Source organism: Phocoena sinus, chromosome 4 (assembly GCF_008692025.1).
Source record: "Phocoena sinus isolate mPhoSin1 chromosome 4, mPhoSin1.pri, whole genome shotgun sequence".
NCBI classification, from domain to species: domain Eukaryota; kingdom Metazoa; phylum Chordata; class Mammalia; order Artiodactyla; family Phocoenidae; genus Phocoena; species Phocoena sinus.
Genome location: NC_045766.1, coordinates 98,797,696 through 98,813,836, shown reverse-complemented (window position 1 = coordinate 98,813,836; position 16,141 = coordinate 98,797,696). Strand labels below are relative to the sequence as shown.

The 16,141-nt window shown below is 41.7% G+C and overlaps 1 protein-coding gene across 1 annotated transcript; it reads right to left on the bottom strand.

The window, feature by feature from the left end:
• Positions 1 to 875: 875 nt before the first annotated feature.
• CPOX (coproporphyrinogen oxidase) lies at positions 876 to 15,237 on the bottom strand. Its single transcript, XM_032631031.1, has 7 exons — positions 13,811 to 15,237; positions 11,534 to 11,677; positions 10,628 to 10,738; positions 9,850 to 9,991; positions 7,596 to 7,814; positions 4,001 to 4,105; positions 876 to 2,222 (listed from the first exon to the last, which is right to left on the bottom strand). The coding sequence occupies exons 1-7, from the start codon at positions 14,334 to 14,336 to the stop codon at positions 2,135 to 2,137; spliced, it is 1,335 nt and encodes a 444-aa protein (XP_032486922.1). The 5' UTR covers positions 14,337 to 15,237; the 3' UTR covers positions 876 to 2,134.
• Positions 15,238 to 16,141: the final 904 nt, after the last annotated feature.

Genomic DNA, 16,141 nt, shown 5'->3' with positions numbered 1-16,141 from the left:
TTACTTCACTCTGTATGACAGACTCTAGGTCCATCCACCTCACTACAAATAACTCAATTTCGTTTTTTTCTTATGGCTGAGTAATATTCCATTGTATATATGTGCCACATCTTCTTTATCCATTCATCTGTCGATGGACGCTTAGGTTGCTTCCTGTTCGGTGAAGTAATGCTGAAGGGAGAGAATGGAGGTCAGAGTGACCAGAGGCAGGTAGGGTATGGCAAATATTCAGGTGAGAGGGAATGTGGGACCAAAGTAGAGTCATGGCAGGGGACAGAGGCAGGAAATAAGAAACATTTCAAAGGTGGACTCAACAGGATTTGATTAGGGCAATAAGGGAGGGAATGCCAAATCTATTTTGGGTTTTGGGTGTGAAAGGCTATGTGGTGATTTTGAAGATGATCAAAAATCTCTGACACTCCTCCCATTGAGAGCTGGGGTCTCATTCCCTCCCCGGTGAATCGGGAGCTGTTCGTAGCAACTCACTTGTAACCAACGGAATGTGAAGGACGTGACACTACATAACCTCAGGGGCTAGTGCTCTTCTGTGTCTGGCTTCTTTCACTTGGCATAATGACTTTCTGATATTCACCCATGTTCTTGCCTTTATCAATAGATGTTCCTTTTCATTGTTGAGTAGTATTTTAACATATGGATATATAATAACTTGTTTATCCATTCACCTGCTGATGGGCAGCTGTGTTATTTCTAAATTTTGGCTACTGAGAATAAAGCTGCTATGAAAATTCAACTGCAAAATTTATATTTTTCTTGGGTAAAATACCTAGGAATGAGGAACTATGGTTTTAGTACTAAGAAATAGTTATCTTCCCTATGTCAATTACCCTGGAAAAAATGAAAAATACAAACATTTCTTAGTCATATTTCGTAATAAAATTTATCAGCACACCTGTTGTAAGAGTTGAAGAATTCATACATTTTCCAACTCTACAGAGTCACACATGATCATACATTCAACATATTCCAAGATAATGCTTAATAATATGTAGGAAGATAACATTCCTTACAAACTTCAATATATTATGAATAAAATATTCACATTATTATATGAACACAGAAATCTTGAGAACTCTGTTGTGATTTTCTCTTAAGAGCAAAGGTAAAAGTTGCAGAATCTCTAATTTAAAAAGAGGACTATTTCAATTAGGCCATATTCAAGGAAATACATTTATAAAATGCCTACATGCTTCTTACACTAGTTATGTCTGCTTTAATTAGAGAAGGAAAATGTTTCTCATTTCCTAAATTCACAACATCCCCAGGACTGTTCTTAGTCTAAACCTCCATACAGAAATGTCTGGAACAGAATTTTTTAGGTATCAGAATCAAAGGGGATAAGCTTTCACATTCAAAAGTGCAAAGAATCTCAGCATCAACAAATTATAGTTCTACAAAAATCAAAATTACAACTTAGATATCCCTTGTTTAAATAACAGTGATGTCACTTTAGAGTTAACTACAGGTAATCACTGAATTGTAACACATGCAGAGACTAAGAAAATTTCAAGTATTCCTAAATATCTATCATTACAAAAGTGAATATTTTACAATATTATGATCTCTAGAGAAAGATTATATAAAGATTATGATCAAAGCAACTTCAGTAATGACAAAGTAAAATTTTTACTTTCATTTCCAGTTGCTTTCTAAAATTACTAGTCTCAATCTCATTGAATTAATGAAAATAAAATTTGTCCCACAACAGATTTTTGTGGCTGAAACTAAACCTTTAAAAAATATATGAAACAAAAAAATAACACGAGAAGTTTCCTGATACTAATTCTAATATTTAGATCCCCTAAACCAATTCTTGGAAATTGTCACTGTTTGTAAACTAGTCATATAAAATGATTCTAAAAGTATAAACAAGTTTTACATCAACCAGTTGACTCTGACAAGCTGCCACCTCACCACCCACCACTGACAGCATCCAGCGGAAGCCTGTGGTGCTTAAAACACATTTCACCAGGAAAGGAGGCGGACTCCAGGGCGGAGAAGACTGGAGCTCTGAGACACAGGTAACTAAGTGCCACACAGTGGCGGTGGTGTCAGCCAGTGGAGCAGGGGGCCCATTGTGTGTCCCCCAGACCCTACGAAGACTGCTCTGCCTGCATCAATGCACCCAGTCCCTTGGATGGCGCAAAACGTCCAGAATTTCAGCTTCTTTGGAGTTCTCTGAGGGTGAATGCATGTACTCCCATCTATGCAGGTTCAAAACAGAAGCAAAAAACGTAACAACAATAAAAAATAAACAAACAACATACATAGCTCTTTATCTAAAATAAATGAAAAATAAAATTCTAAGAGTAATAAAAAGACTTATACCTCTTTGTCTCCACTAGGCTTTTAAAAAAATATTTGCTGCTAAAGAAATAAAGTTTCTTAATAATTCCTGAGCACACTCTAGCTAATATTAATATTCCAGAGCCAAAACATACTTTTACTATAAACCAGGGTTTCATAAAGTATAGAACCTCAGGTGATCCATGGGCAAACTTTTAGCTTAGTACTTTGGCATTTTTTTTCATGTGTTATTTTCTATTTATGACAGAAATGTTGGTTTGCCTTTAATTTTCTCTCTGAAAAACTAAGAGTATAAAATTTAAGTAAATAATACCTCAGATTATATATAAATCTACAAATATGGTCAAAATGGTCAAACTGTAGCATGAAATCTGGCAAACACTGGTTTAGATCAGAGGCTGCAAACTCTTCCTGTAAAGGGCCACATAATAAATACCTTAGGCTCTTGGGGCCACATACCTTTTGCAGTCTCTTGCCTATTCCTTTTTTGTTTGTTTTTAATAATCCTTTAAAAATGTAAATTCCATTCTTAGCTTAAGGGCTGTACATAAACACAAGTGGACCTAGATTTGTCCTGAAGCCTTAAGTTTGCAGACCCCTGGTGCAGACTTTAAGAAGCTAAAAATAACCTGTTGCATAAATGTTGTTCAGTTGAGCAGGGGATTGATTTATAATCCGCCCTTACCTGCAGTTTGGAATGTGCGTTATAATTAGAGGCCAGCAGAGATCAGGTAGACTACCCGAGGCCTTAAGATCTCATGTCTACTTTTTAATCACATCTTGCCTCTAGGGTGGCAAGAACACCTAACAGTGATGTGCATGAGAATCCAGCCAAGGACATGAGATCCCACGAGCAACAGCTAAACAAGGACAGAGCCAATGCCATTCTGAATGTAGTGACAATGGTAGAGGGTACTGATCTCACAAGGCTAGATCTGCACAGCAGAATGACGCAAGGCAGACCTTCCATGCCAGCCAGTCCATTCTTATTTGGATATTTAAACTCATGGAGAAAAGAAGATTCTAGCTCTTCTAAAATAAGCAATGGTCATATTTTTTCTGATCTTTTCTGTTTCAGTCTGGATACACACCATTCTCACTTCCTCAAAGCCAAAAAAAGTCAACTGTAGATCTTTATTAACCTAACAGCACCAACATCAATAGATTTTAAAATTCCCCACAGAGATTCAATTAACCTTTATGGAAGCACACCATGGCAGCACGTAAAGCATCTGAAATAATCCTGCATACTTTCATACAAGCTTAATACTTCATAGTGGAGAATAAGACCTTTCCCCACAAGTGCAATCATTTCCAGTAAAATTAAAGAGCTGTTATGTTCACATAAATCTGCTTTGCTCATAGCTCTTCCTAGAAAATTACCAAGTAGGAACAGTCAATCTAGCTCCCCAGACACCATCATCCACCCTGTCTTCTCACTCCCTCTATCCTTTCCCTGCTCTCACATATAAAGCTATATCATTTATCCTGCCACCCCTTAAAAAAAAATTTTTGATTTTCCTGTGATTTGCCTGTGATTTTCTTATACAGGCAGCAAGGTCAAAACCAATGAAGTCTTCAGGAAAGACATTTGTGGTGTCAATGTCCATGTTTTGTGGGGATTAGAGGATTGTGGGGTTAGGGAATAACTATTATTCTTATGAGTTATTCTTACCGAGCGGTGAGAGGTAAAGACATCAAGATGCTTTCGATCCTGGATCCTGGAGTGAAGAGGCCAAACTTTGTACCCCGATCATACAGCAGGTTAAATTCTACATACCTGACATACAGACATCAAATAAGATTAAGGGTTGGCTGAGTAAACCCTTTCTTAAGATTAGTCCATAACAAATACTTAAAGTGGGGGCACCTTCCCACCACCTCCCACCCCATCAGCTGGAACTGGCAGAGAAAACACCAAGTCTCGTCAGTTGAGTTTTCGCCATCTGGAAAGGCATAAAGAAAAGGCTATTCTATCCAACAAACAACAGGATATAGATTCAGCCCCAACATAGAGCAGTTACAAAACAATAAGGTTATGTTTTCCAATAAATAAACAGAAACACAAAGCTTAGAACTTGAAGGCACAAAAACAATTAAGAAAAGCAAATGGCACCATTTACCAGGATAAAACAGCTCTTTCTGGCCCTCGCCTAGAGTCTGAGATGCTTTACAGTCAAAGACTTCATTTCACTGCTAATAACTCACACAAACTAAGACAGTGTAAGGCTCTTGTAATTGAAAAGCCAAGAAAAGATTACAGAAATCTATTAATAATTACTAATATATTCTAGATATTTCCTTTTCTTAAAATAGTTAACAGCATTAATAAGCAGTCTTCCTGCAAATTAATGACAAAGTCATAATAGAAGGTAGTGATTGAGTTGCAGTGCTCAGTCCTTAGCATCAACTAAAACCTGGTTCAGGATATTAGCTTTCCATGAACTGCCACAGAGTCATATCTAAACTCCGTCTAGCTTAAAAATCCGTGATTGCCTTTAACATCATGAGATCCTTTGTAAAAGGGTCTCCTCTCTCCAATTTCAAAAGATAATTTCTACTACCCAAAAGAATTGAGAATGATCCATAAATCTGAAAATTTCAATAGTCCCCCTTCGTATCATTTCTCAACTCACTCAAAAACTACTCTCTTGGTCTAAACTTCCCTCAGGTATTACCGTTTATGCATGGGTTACTGTATTTAATCACAACTAGGGAAAAATATTCTCTAGATTCCCACAGTCCTTCAATTTTTAGAAAGCAACCTTCACTGTGGAAACTTGCCAAAGGCTCTGAGAAAATTTAAATAAATTACATTCATGGATCCCTTTCTAGTCCTCACCATTTATTTATCACTGACTGAGTTCTGTGCACTAATAACTAATACCTTCTTATGTCTGTTTCAAAAGATAATTTAAATGGATCTTCTTAACTTCTTCCTAAGACCATGGAAAAGAACTCCAGTCTCTCAGCTCCCTTTTTCACCCCTGATGTTACCCTCCTGAAACATGATATTTAAGGGATGGCTGTGACTCTCTGTCTGTACAGATGTCTTGTTCAAAGACGCTTGTAAGGAGCTCCCAAATGAGCCTCTATAGGATCCCTGTGCTGCTTTTCTGTTCTGAGCGAACAATGCTCCTTTCTGTATATCAGCCTGACTCTCACCAGGTTTTGCTTAGATCTGATCTTTCTGATCCTTTCCATACATTCATCCTCTCCGAGGTACCTACAAACTATGAACCTTAACCACTCCCTTCAATTTAACTGATACCTACACTGTATCCTGTCTCCCTTTCCCAAAATACAGCAAAACAAAAAAGGAGACTAAGACTGGAGGTTCAAGGTCTGGGGAGAGAATAGTAGTAACTGAGGACAAGAAACTCAATGAGATAGCCAAGTAAGAGGCTGCAAAGTCAAAAGAGAAGCAGCTTAACCACTGCAGGGGAAAGTCATACAGAAGGGGATGCGAGGGAGTGGGGAAGAGTAACACAGATAATGGGTTATGAATGCCGCGTAAGAAAGTGAAGACAGGGCTCATAACCGCAGCCAGGAGCTGGGGTTATCTTAAGCCCCAGAGATTTCTGCCATTTTAAGGCCCAGAGATATGGGTGGTAGAAGGAGCCTCTCTTTGAAAGTACAGTCACCCACCACATCACAGAAAATCAACCTAATACCCCACGCTTCTGCCTAATTCAAAACACACGGACATGAAATGATACACACAAATGGAACTTTCAAAATATGTTGTCAATTAATAATAAAAAACAAAACAAACAAAATAAAACATCACTCCTATGTCCAAGAAGTTTTCAAGGCTTCACACCTCATTAGTATTCATGAAACCTGCCAGCTTTGCGTAAGAAATCTTACGCAAAACCAGAACATTGCACTTTCTTTCCACAGTTTTTCTTTTTTTAGTTTCTTGTTTGTTTTTTATTGGAGTTTGTTGTTGTTGTTTCCACAGAGTTTTAAATTATCCTCTTAGGATGGTCTTCCCCACTAAACTGTGAGCTTTTCCCAGCATGGTCCATAGCCATAGGAGGCACCTAATCAACTCAAGTGAAGGGAAGGAGTAGTAAAGGTGTATCTGGGAAATCATGGGACCAAAAAAAAAAAAAAAAAAAGTCCCAAAACAGATGCACTGTTAAAGAACTGTCTAACAAGAACACTTAATCAATTCTCATTTTCCCAAGTTTATAAACAGGGAGCAAGCAAGCAGAGGTAGTCCTAAGAAAGAATAAACAACAAACATTTACCTTGAGACTTTGAACATTATCTAAGTTGACCTTTTAGCTTTACCTCCTTAAGTACCCAAAGTTTCATATGCCTGAGACAAAATTAACATAAATGAGAAAATCCGTTTTATAGCCATGGACCAGTAGTACACGTGCAATTAAGATGGTAATGAGAAACCGCTGTGAGAGGGAAGACTGAAAAATTTGGAGCTGATTCACAATCACACCCCCGCTGAAGATGACCTCACGCGGGTCACCCAACTGAGCTCACCAAGCTGCCTGCACAATGCAGGGTGGCTAAGGTGAGCATCACAGTCAGAAATAAGACCTACTTAACTTCATTCACATCTAAGAAAGTCTGCAAGTTTTGAAGGCACGAGGACCTGGTTCCACACCTGGGATCTTTTATTTACTAGCTGTGTAAACTTGGGCAAGGGACTTACTTTGCTAAGTTTTGTCATCTGTAAAATGATGATAATGACACCAATCTCACAGCTTTGTGAAGAAATTTAGATGCAAACTGCCTAACATATTAGCCAGCACATATTAACATCTCCATAATTAATAAATACTATCATTAAGTGTAAATAATTTCTGAAGTGATTATTTTCATAACACCTTCCATGAAAACCTAAAGATAAATGAAAAAAATGTGTGTTTACAAAGCAGCAAGAACATTAAATGATTCCCCTATCTTGGCGTAAGGCTGGAAGGTATTGCTAGAAGAAACTATGAGAAATCAGCAGAAATAAATTCAACAAGTTCTTACTATAGGCCTAATATGGTTCTCTAATGTACACACAAGTTAAACAAACCTTGCTCTTTTTATAATACTATTTTATACAATGTTTCTTAATTCACTTGATATTTATCTAGTTATGAAAAGAAATTAGGGTGAGTATTAACAAAACTCTGACAAAGTATCTGCCCAAGACAACATATCATCCACTCTTATTACGGCTGCCGCACTTCCCGACCTCCTACCCACCCCAGAGTTACGCGATGAGACGGTTCATTCTCCGGTCACTCACTCACCGTCCTCTCCGGAGCTGCTGCCACAACTTCTCCCGGGGGGTGAAGGAGTCATCACAGTGCTTTTTCACAAGGGGGATATAAGAAGGAATGACAGCCTGGGCACAGCTCTGCACAAAGCAAAAGACCTCCTCCTTGGATGGAGAGTCAAGGTCATCAAAAAAGATACCCCCGATGCCCCTCCGCTCCCCACGATGGGCTATAAAAAAGTAATCGTCACACCTGGAAAATACAGTAAGGCCAAATCAGGGACCAAAGAGGAAAAAACAGACAGACATGAAAATCAGTGTGAGCATTTCAGCTTAGAGCACCATCCCTGACTAATGCCAGCACAGCGCCCTTACTTTTTGTCCATGTCTGAAAATGAAACTAGAGTTTTAGACAGATTTCCTGCAGTTATCAACAACGAAGAAAATGCTTACACTTTTACCTACAAAGCAACAGGCAAGCTAATACATGTCTATCTGAAGATGTGGCACTCTAAGACCTTTACTGAAAAGAAACAGAGTCCACTATTAATACTGTATTTCCTTCTTTTTTTTAAAGCACTGTATCTCTTAAAACAAGTGGTGCTGCTGCCCTCAGAAGCACTGCTACTTTTGCAGCAGGCAGGAATCCTCTACCAACAATGACACAAACCAGGTCCTTGATGGAGTGCTAACCCCTAAGCTGTCTGAATCAGTTCTTATTCACCAAAGGAAGGCAGAGTAAATTATCTCTAAGGTCTCTTTCGGCAATAAAATGTGATGACTCTATAGCATGCATAACTCAGGGGGAGGGTTGGTGGAAGGAAATGGTCAGAGAATAAGAGTCTTCAGAACATTAAAGGTTGCCCTTGTGAACCAGCGCATGAAACTATCAATTTGTTCTTGAGTCTTTCCCCACCTGTGCCTACTAGAGCAGATTTCCTAAGTCTTTCCTAATTGCTAAATTTGCAGTATAGTTTACATCCTGGAAATAGTTTTCATTATCTCTGTATAATGAGGGTTCCTAAATAGAAGACCTGTACAAACAAAAACTAAAAACTATTGAAAAGGTTATCTTAAAAATAGCCTTAATGGCTTAAAGTTAAAAAAAGGCAGCAGGTGCAAATCCCTAGAACTGATGTGTTGGTATAAGTCACCTTGACTGTTACTTCCTGGCTTTTCTTCACAGGTACATTTTATTAACAGAATTAAAGTATATCCCGAGCAAGGCTGTAAAGCCAGCTTTAACTAAATCATGTTATTTCCAAATCTCTTTTCATGATATTATGAAATGAAGAGATTTACTAAATATGTATACTAAAACTTTTTGGCTAGCCCGCATCCTAGATATTTTATTAATACTACTCAGATAAAGTTCTTCAGTAACAGCAATAAAAGGAAACCAAAAAAAAAGAGAGAGACAGAATATGTACCCCACCAATCCTCCTCCTGAAAGGAAGCTGATTTGTAAGAGAAAAACAACCCTTCATCCTACATCTGTGTGTCCATAGCTGTCCAGTGTTTCGTGGTAATGTCAAATCAAAGAGAGGTTATTTAAATGTTTTATAATTTCTGAGGATTTTAAAGCTGAACTCCATATTCTTAGATAAATAACATCAAGATTCCACAAATATTAGCACTGAAAGCAAAGCAAAAAAAAAAAAACCCCAAAAACCCTTTCTGTTCCTCCTTTTCCTAGAATGGTAATTAGCTCTAAGCAGTGTTGAGTACATTATTATTCCAAACAACTTATGCACAGACTCCATTCCACATCTACCAAATATCCTGGGTCTCCTCACAACTTTTTTCTTTACCATTAGAGTTCCTTTCACAAAGTTTCCAATCCTACTTTCTCCTTGTCCAAAATCTCCGGTACATTTGCACCTCTCCTAATAGTTCTCCAACCCTTCCCATGCCCTAACACATTTCCATGGCAACGAGATAATCCTCGTGTGGGATGAGAATTTAATATCCCACTTTAGGATTAAAAAGTCTCTGATTCTCAGGCATATATCACCTTCAAGTTTATATCCTAAAACATCTGGTATCAAAAATGATGTTGCTGCCCAATTTTTATCACAGACATTCAAATATTCCTAAGAAAATAATGTATTAAAACCACTTAAAACTCGTATCTCACTTCTGGTGAAAGGAAGGGAGGGAGGGAGGAAAGAAACAGTTCAACCTTCATAAGCTGAAAAAGATACTTAGTGACACAGTAGTGCCTTCAGGATCTACAGAAGGAATGGAAAATACTTAGCGGTCATGAAAAGTTCAATAACTTTACCTACCATTTTTTGAATTTGGGGTAGAGATCTGGACCATGCTGGTCACAAGCCTTCTTTAGAGTCCTGTGAAAATGCACTGCATCCTCTTGGTTCAAGTATGTTGGGGTAAGGTCACATCCACCACCAAACCACCACTGCTTGTTACCTACCAAGTCGAGACATATGATTCTGATGTGGACTTTGAGATGTAGCACACTACTCAAAAGGAAAAGTTAAATACGTTGCTTTAAATGCCGTCACCTGCGGAGACACCAAAAGGAGTGGCGTGCACTGCACAGGTGCTCTGACAGGGTAACAGCTGGCCTAGCTAATGGCAAACACAGACTGGAACGATATTTACATAATGAAGCACGATCAACTGCACCCCATCTTAAACCCGCTGACAACGCACTAGTGCCTGGCAAAGCTACACATGTGGAAAATAATTTCCAAAAGCAAGTTCTCAATGGCAACTTAACACTGCACGTGAGGTTTTCCTTTGGATGTAATAAAGTTATATTTGCAAAGAACCCTGTGTGCACTTTAAGTTCGGGTTCATTAAATCATTCCTTGTGTGTTGGAGGAAAATGGGGATGCCAGAGACCAGCCAATACCACTTTCACTTTTCCATATCTAATAAATAATCTATTGCACCTGCCAAGGAATAAGCTTTCACATGTTTCCCAAAAAACCTAGTTAAGATGGCATTTATTTTTTCTTGATTTTAGATGTTATGCCCCCTGACGTGTTTTAAAATACTCATTTTGCACAAAAGTACTTTCCACACCTCCAGAGCCCTTACCGTCGGCTTCTTCTACTTCAAAGTATCTGTAGTTGAAATGGATAGTGGGAGCATGAGGATTCTTGGGGTGGATAACAGAGCTCACGCCCATAGCACAAAATGGCAATTTACCTGGAAAGTAAAACATGCAGTAAGCTGCACTCGATCACCTGGCTTGATACAAATTAACTCCAACATGGTTTCTGAATCAATTTTCAAAGGTTGATTTTCAATTTGTCTCTTAAAATATAATTTTTAAAAAGTAACTGTGTCAGGCTTCCCTGGTGGCGCAGTGGTTGAGAGTCCGCCTGCCGATGCAGGGGACACAGGTTCGTGCCCTGGTCCGGGAAGATCCCACATGCCGTGGAGCGGCTGGGTCCGTGAGCCATGGCCGCTGAGCCTGCGCGTCTGGAGCCTGTGCTCCGCAACAGGAGAGGCCACAACAGTGAGAGGCCCGCGCACCACAAAAAACAAAAAGTAACTGTGTCTTCAAGTCCGTTCTCTATGTCTGTGTCTTTATTCCTGTCCTGCCCCTAGGTTCTTCATAACTATGGACATGTATACACTACCAAATGTAAAATCGATAGCTAGTGGGGAGCAGCCGCATAGCCCAGGGAGATCAGCTCGGTGCTTTGTGACCACCTAGAGGGGTGGGATAGGGAGGGTGGGAGGGAGACGCAAGAGGGAGGAGATATGGGGATATATGTATATGTATAGCTGGTTCACTTTGTTATAAAGCAGAAATGAACACACCATTGTAAAGCAATGATACTCCAATAAAGATGTTAAAAAAAAAAGTAATTGTGAACATGCTCAGCTGGCACAGGCACCCAGATGGAATTTTACAGAAGCAATATGTACTTTATAAATAAAACTTGCCGGGAGAAAAGGTTTACAGGGACTATTAAAGGAGATTGTCTGATTTACCATCTTTCGTCTTTAGCTTTTTTCCTCTGCTTCTCATCTGTTTTGCTGCTTCCTCAGAAAGATTTCCATGAACGACAGAAATGCTCACCCCGGCCTTTTCAAAAACATGCCCATCTTGAAGTACACAGCTGATGCCACCACCTCCTGTTTATGGAAATGTAAAATGAGGAGAGAATGTAAGGGTATATGCGAAGTTAAAAACAACTGCTGCACGAAGGTGGTGGGATTAGGAGTTATTTTCCTCCTCTATTTTCCAAATCTTCCATAATATCAGCATATTTATAATTTTTAAGTACAATAAAATTAGATAACCAGCTTAACTTTATGACATTTGCTACTGATCATGGGTGAATATTTTCTCTCCCCACACCACCCAACCGAATACTCTTCTACATCCTTATGTCATCATCTAAAATGAATCACTGGAATAGTTTCCCTTCAAATAAGACTGTTCAGAATGGGAGCTGTTGGTTGTGATACATGAGAGAAAGCTAAGATTAAAAACAGGAATAAGTACATTCAAAGAGTGTTCCAGTATTGCCAAATTTAAGAGCTCCATATTGTTTCAATTGTTTTTTCTCAGTGTGCTGTTTGCCTTTTAATTTTGTTTACAGGTAATTAAAAAACAGATACTGAAATGCTTAAGGAATTCGGAAGCTTGAACTGAGTGAGACACATTAACATTTAGGTATATGAGCTTTACTACTAGTAGCTGGTTTGTTTTTTGAAGACACTAGAGGTACCACAAGAGTTAATTGTTTCATGAAGCTTCATGTTTGGCTTGTTTTATTTCTAAAAATTTTTAGAGCTGGATGGGACATGAGATGATCCAGTACGACCCTTATATATTTCAAATGAGAAAACTGAGGCCCAGAAAGGCAAAATACTTTCTCCAAAAACACACAACTAGTAAGTGGCCCAAACAATTTGTCTCAGTGCTTTCTAAGCATCAAACAATATTTGCAGCACTTCATATATATACACCTTATTTTATCCTTATAATACATTCATATGTTATTTATAATTTCATTTCATAGATGAGGAAACAGAGGCACAAAAAGTAACTACTGAGGGTCACACAGCTAGTCCAGGTTGTGTCCTGATTCAACAGTCTTCACTTAAAAAATTAGAAGATGGAGGACTTCCCTGGTGGCAGTGGTTAAGAATCTGCCTGCCAATGCAGGGGACACGGGTTCGAGCCCTGGTCCTGGAAGATCCCACATGCTGCGGAGCAACTAACAACTAAGCCCGTGCACCACAACTACTGAGCCTGCGCTCTAGAGCCTGTGAGCCACAACTACTGAGCCCACGTGCCACAACTACCGAAGCCCACGCGCCTAGAGCCTGTGCTCCGCAACAAGCCACCCCAATGAGAAGCCCACATGCCACAACAAAGAGTAGCTCCCGTTCACCACAACTAGAGAAAACCTGCGCGCAGCAACCAAGACCCAACACAGCCAAAGATAAATTAATTTAAAAAAATTACAAGATGGAAAACACTATGAAAACCAGATTTAATTTCATTTAAAATAAATGTGGCAGTATCACAGCCCCAAATCAGCTGATGAGAAGTTGCTGCAGTAGTCCCAGGTAAGAAGAATCAGAAATCCTTTAAGTTTATGACCAAGATGTAAGGTTTCACTGTATAGGCAATAACATGGTGATAAATGTAGGACACTATAAGAACTAGGTTATAATACTTAAGTATTTTACCAGTGGAAATAAAGATTTTCCTGGCACGAAATCTGATGGGTGCATTTGGCAGAACTACTGACAAGCCAGGTCAAATATTTCTTGCGCAACCTGGGGAAAAGACACAATGACACAATAACTCCCTCAGCTGGAGGAGACTGGTTGACCCTTAGTAAAGAGGAGATGACTTTCTTTTTCCATCTCCAAAGGAAAAGAAAGGGTAAACGCACCCAGAGAAGCAGAGGAAATGTGGAGAAAATCTATGCTCAGTTACAACCTTGGACATCCAAGCCTGTTGGCTAAAACTGACCTTAAGACTTGTATGAAAAATGCCATATAAAATTGCAAAGATTTTTTAAATGTCCAGTACTAGAGTGACAGCAGATCTGGGTCCACACCTGCAAGCTGAGGGCTGATGACCCTGTCAGTGTCAATCGTTTTAAAGGTATCCCTTTTAACCTAGCAGCCGCTGTGTGGGTACCCCTCTCCTTACTCCCATCCCCTATTGAGTCATTTTCTGCCTGCAAACTAAAGCCCGACCTCTCTTCCCCATCTCCACCTCCCGCTAGGGGCCGACCTCCTCACCTTCCTTCCTCTCCCACCGGTCCACAGAGAAGCGGGCGCCCCCGTCCACCTGTGCCAGCGCCTGGCACACCTGGGCCTGGGTCTCCAGGATCAGCAGCTCCATTTTGGTCTTCATGTCGCCCGGTCTCCTCCGCAGCTCGTGCAGGTCGGTCACAGGCGAGGCCATGAAGCAGCTGCAGCGGCGGGCCAGCTCGTCGTCCTCCTCCTCCGGCCTCCCCGGCGAGGGGCTCGGTGCCCCCGAGCTCTTGCTCACCATCTCCGCCCGCTCCACGTGCCCGAAGGCGGCGGCGGCCAGCCCGGCCAGCCCCGCGGCCAGCCCCGCGGCCAGCCCGGTCCTCAGCCGGGGGCCGCCTCCCGCAGTAGGGCCGTACCCCAGCCCGCGGCTCTGCTCGGAGCAAGCGGTGCCAGGGGGACGGCAGAAGCGTCCGGCCGCGCAGCGCAGGGACCAAGAGCGCAGTTCCCCGCAGCCGCCCCGCGCCGCGAGCCAGCAGAAGCCCGCGCTCAGCTTGCCCAGGTGCATGGCCATGCTCCCGCACTGTCACCCTGGGCAGTGCCCACCTCCCGCAGACAGGCCCCTGAGCCCCCGGGAGTTCCGAGCGGCGAGCAGCGAGCGGCGCAGGCACAGGGAAACTTCACCAGAAAAAAGCTACTACCGGGTCGGCTCCCCGGCGTAGAATGCCGGGAGCTGTAGTCCCGGCTCCTATCGCCGCCTGCAGGGGCGCGCCCGGGAGATAAAAGAATCCACCGTCCCCAGAAGGGCGGGGCCCACGGGTAGAGAACTGGGGTGCTGGGTAGGAGAGGGCAGTGGAAGCGAAGGCGGAGATAAAAGAGGCCGTCTTGTCACGTACAACCTCTGGTCTGCGGTTCACGCAATCACAGGGAGAAGACAAAGTAGGGCTGGACGCGCTGAGGGCTAACCAGGGAGAAATGTGGCCAGAGACCCCTGCCCCAACTTACATTTCTAAACAGCCTTGCAAACCCTGCCTCCTGTATGTGTAGAAGGCCCCTTCGTCCCCGGTTCTAGTCCTCTAGAGCTTCTAGAGCTTGTAGGATTGGTGGGGGCGGAGCCTGGGAAACTCCTTACCTATGGGCTAGTTTTTTAAAGGAGTCGGAAAAGCTAGTTAAAGGACTCCTAAGAAAATCCTAGGAAAAGACTTTCTGGGATCAACTCCATATCACAGTTCTATCATAAAAATCTTCCCAGGCCTTGCTTCTACAGTGCCCACTTAATTATTTTGGAACTAGGAAAAGCAAAGTGTTTTATTACTAAACCGGCATAAAACTTAGGAACTGGTGTGTCTGGCTGCTCAAGGAAGAAGAGATTTAAACATACGGATCCTACAGTTGTAGAGTGCTGCCAAGTGTTTCTCACGTTTAGTACTTCCAGCAACTCCGGTAAGCTAGGCAGGACAGACATTCACACCCCTTCCTCTTCTCACCCCCAGCGCGCACACATGCACACACACACACACACACACACACACACACACACGTTAAGAGAAATGAGGAAAGAAGCTAACATAGGTTTGGTAGATTTTTTTTGTTCCTGTAACCATGCCACAGTTCCATGTTGTCTGGACATAAGAGTGTAGGAAGGACTGTCATAGGCTAATTCGTCCCTTAAGTCTCCAGGATGATTTTAATTTCTAGTAGTAGATAATTACGTAAGCCACTGGTGGTGGTTTCTACGTTTTTTTCTTGGTGGCTAGATGCAGTGATGGACATTCCATGGCTGCGGGTCAAACCAGTTTTTCAAGGCAGTATATTTTATCATCCACAACAGCATCCAGCAGCTCTTACACAGAGCATATTGTTAGCTGGGTGGGCATGCTTGACTCTCTAGCAGATTCTCTAGTGTTAAAGGCCTGGATTAAGAAGTGAATGAACTACGTTGGGGGGAGCTTTTAGCTGTAGTGTAACTTGCTGGGAGGCTGAGTTGGCAAAGGAAAGAAAAGATAAGAACTGTCAGTGTATAATGCAGCCCACTGCAGGGAACATGGGGGCTGAGTGAGCACCAAGAGGGGACCAAACCCAGCCTGGAAGCCTGGCAGGTCTTTTGGCAGGGGAGACACCAGAGCTGAAGAACCTTAAGGAGGTTTAGCCCTCAACAGGGTGAGGGAGGGTCTGGAAGCTCTGTGGGCGAGGGATTAAGAAACATTAGCTGGGTATTAACCCTCCTTGACTGGTCTAGACCATTGAAAAGAATACCTCAAGGTGTAAGGGAGGAGGTGAAGGACAGACGGTGTCTGTGTTCAGAGAAGAAAGGTCCACAGGGCAGTTTGGGGCCTCAGCCCTATCAGGGATATCCTTGCGGCCTCCTGGGTCCTGGGC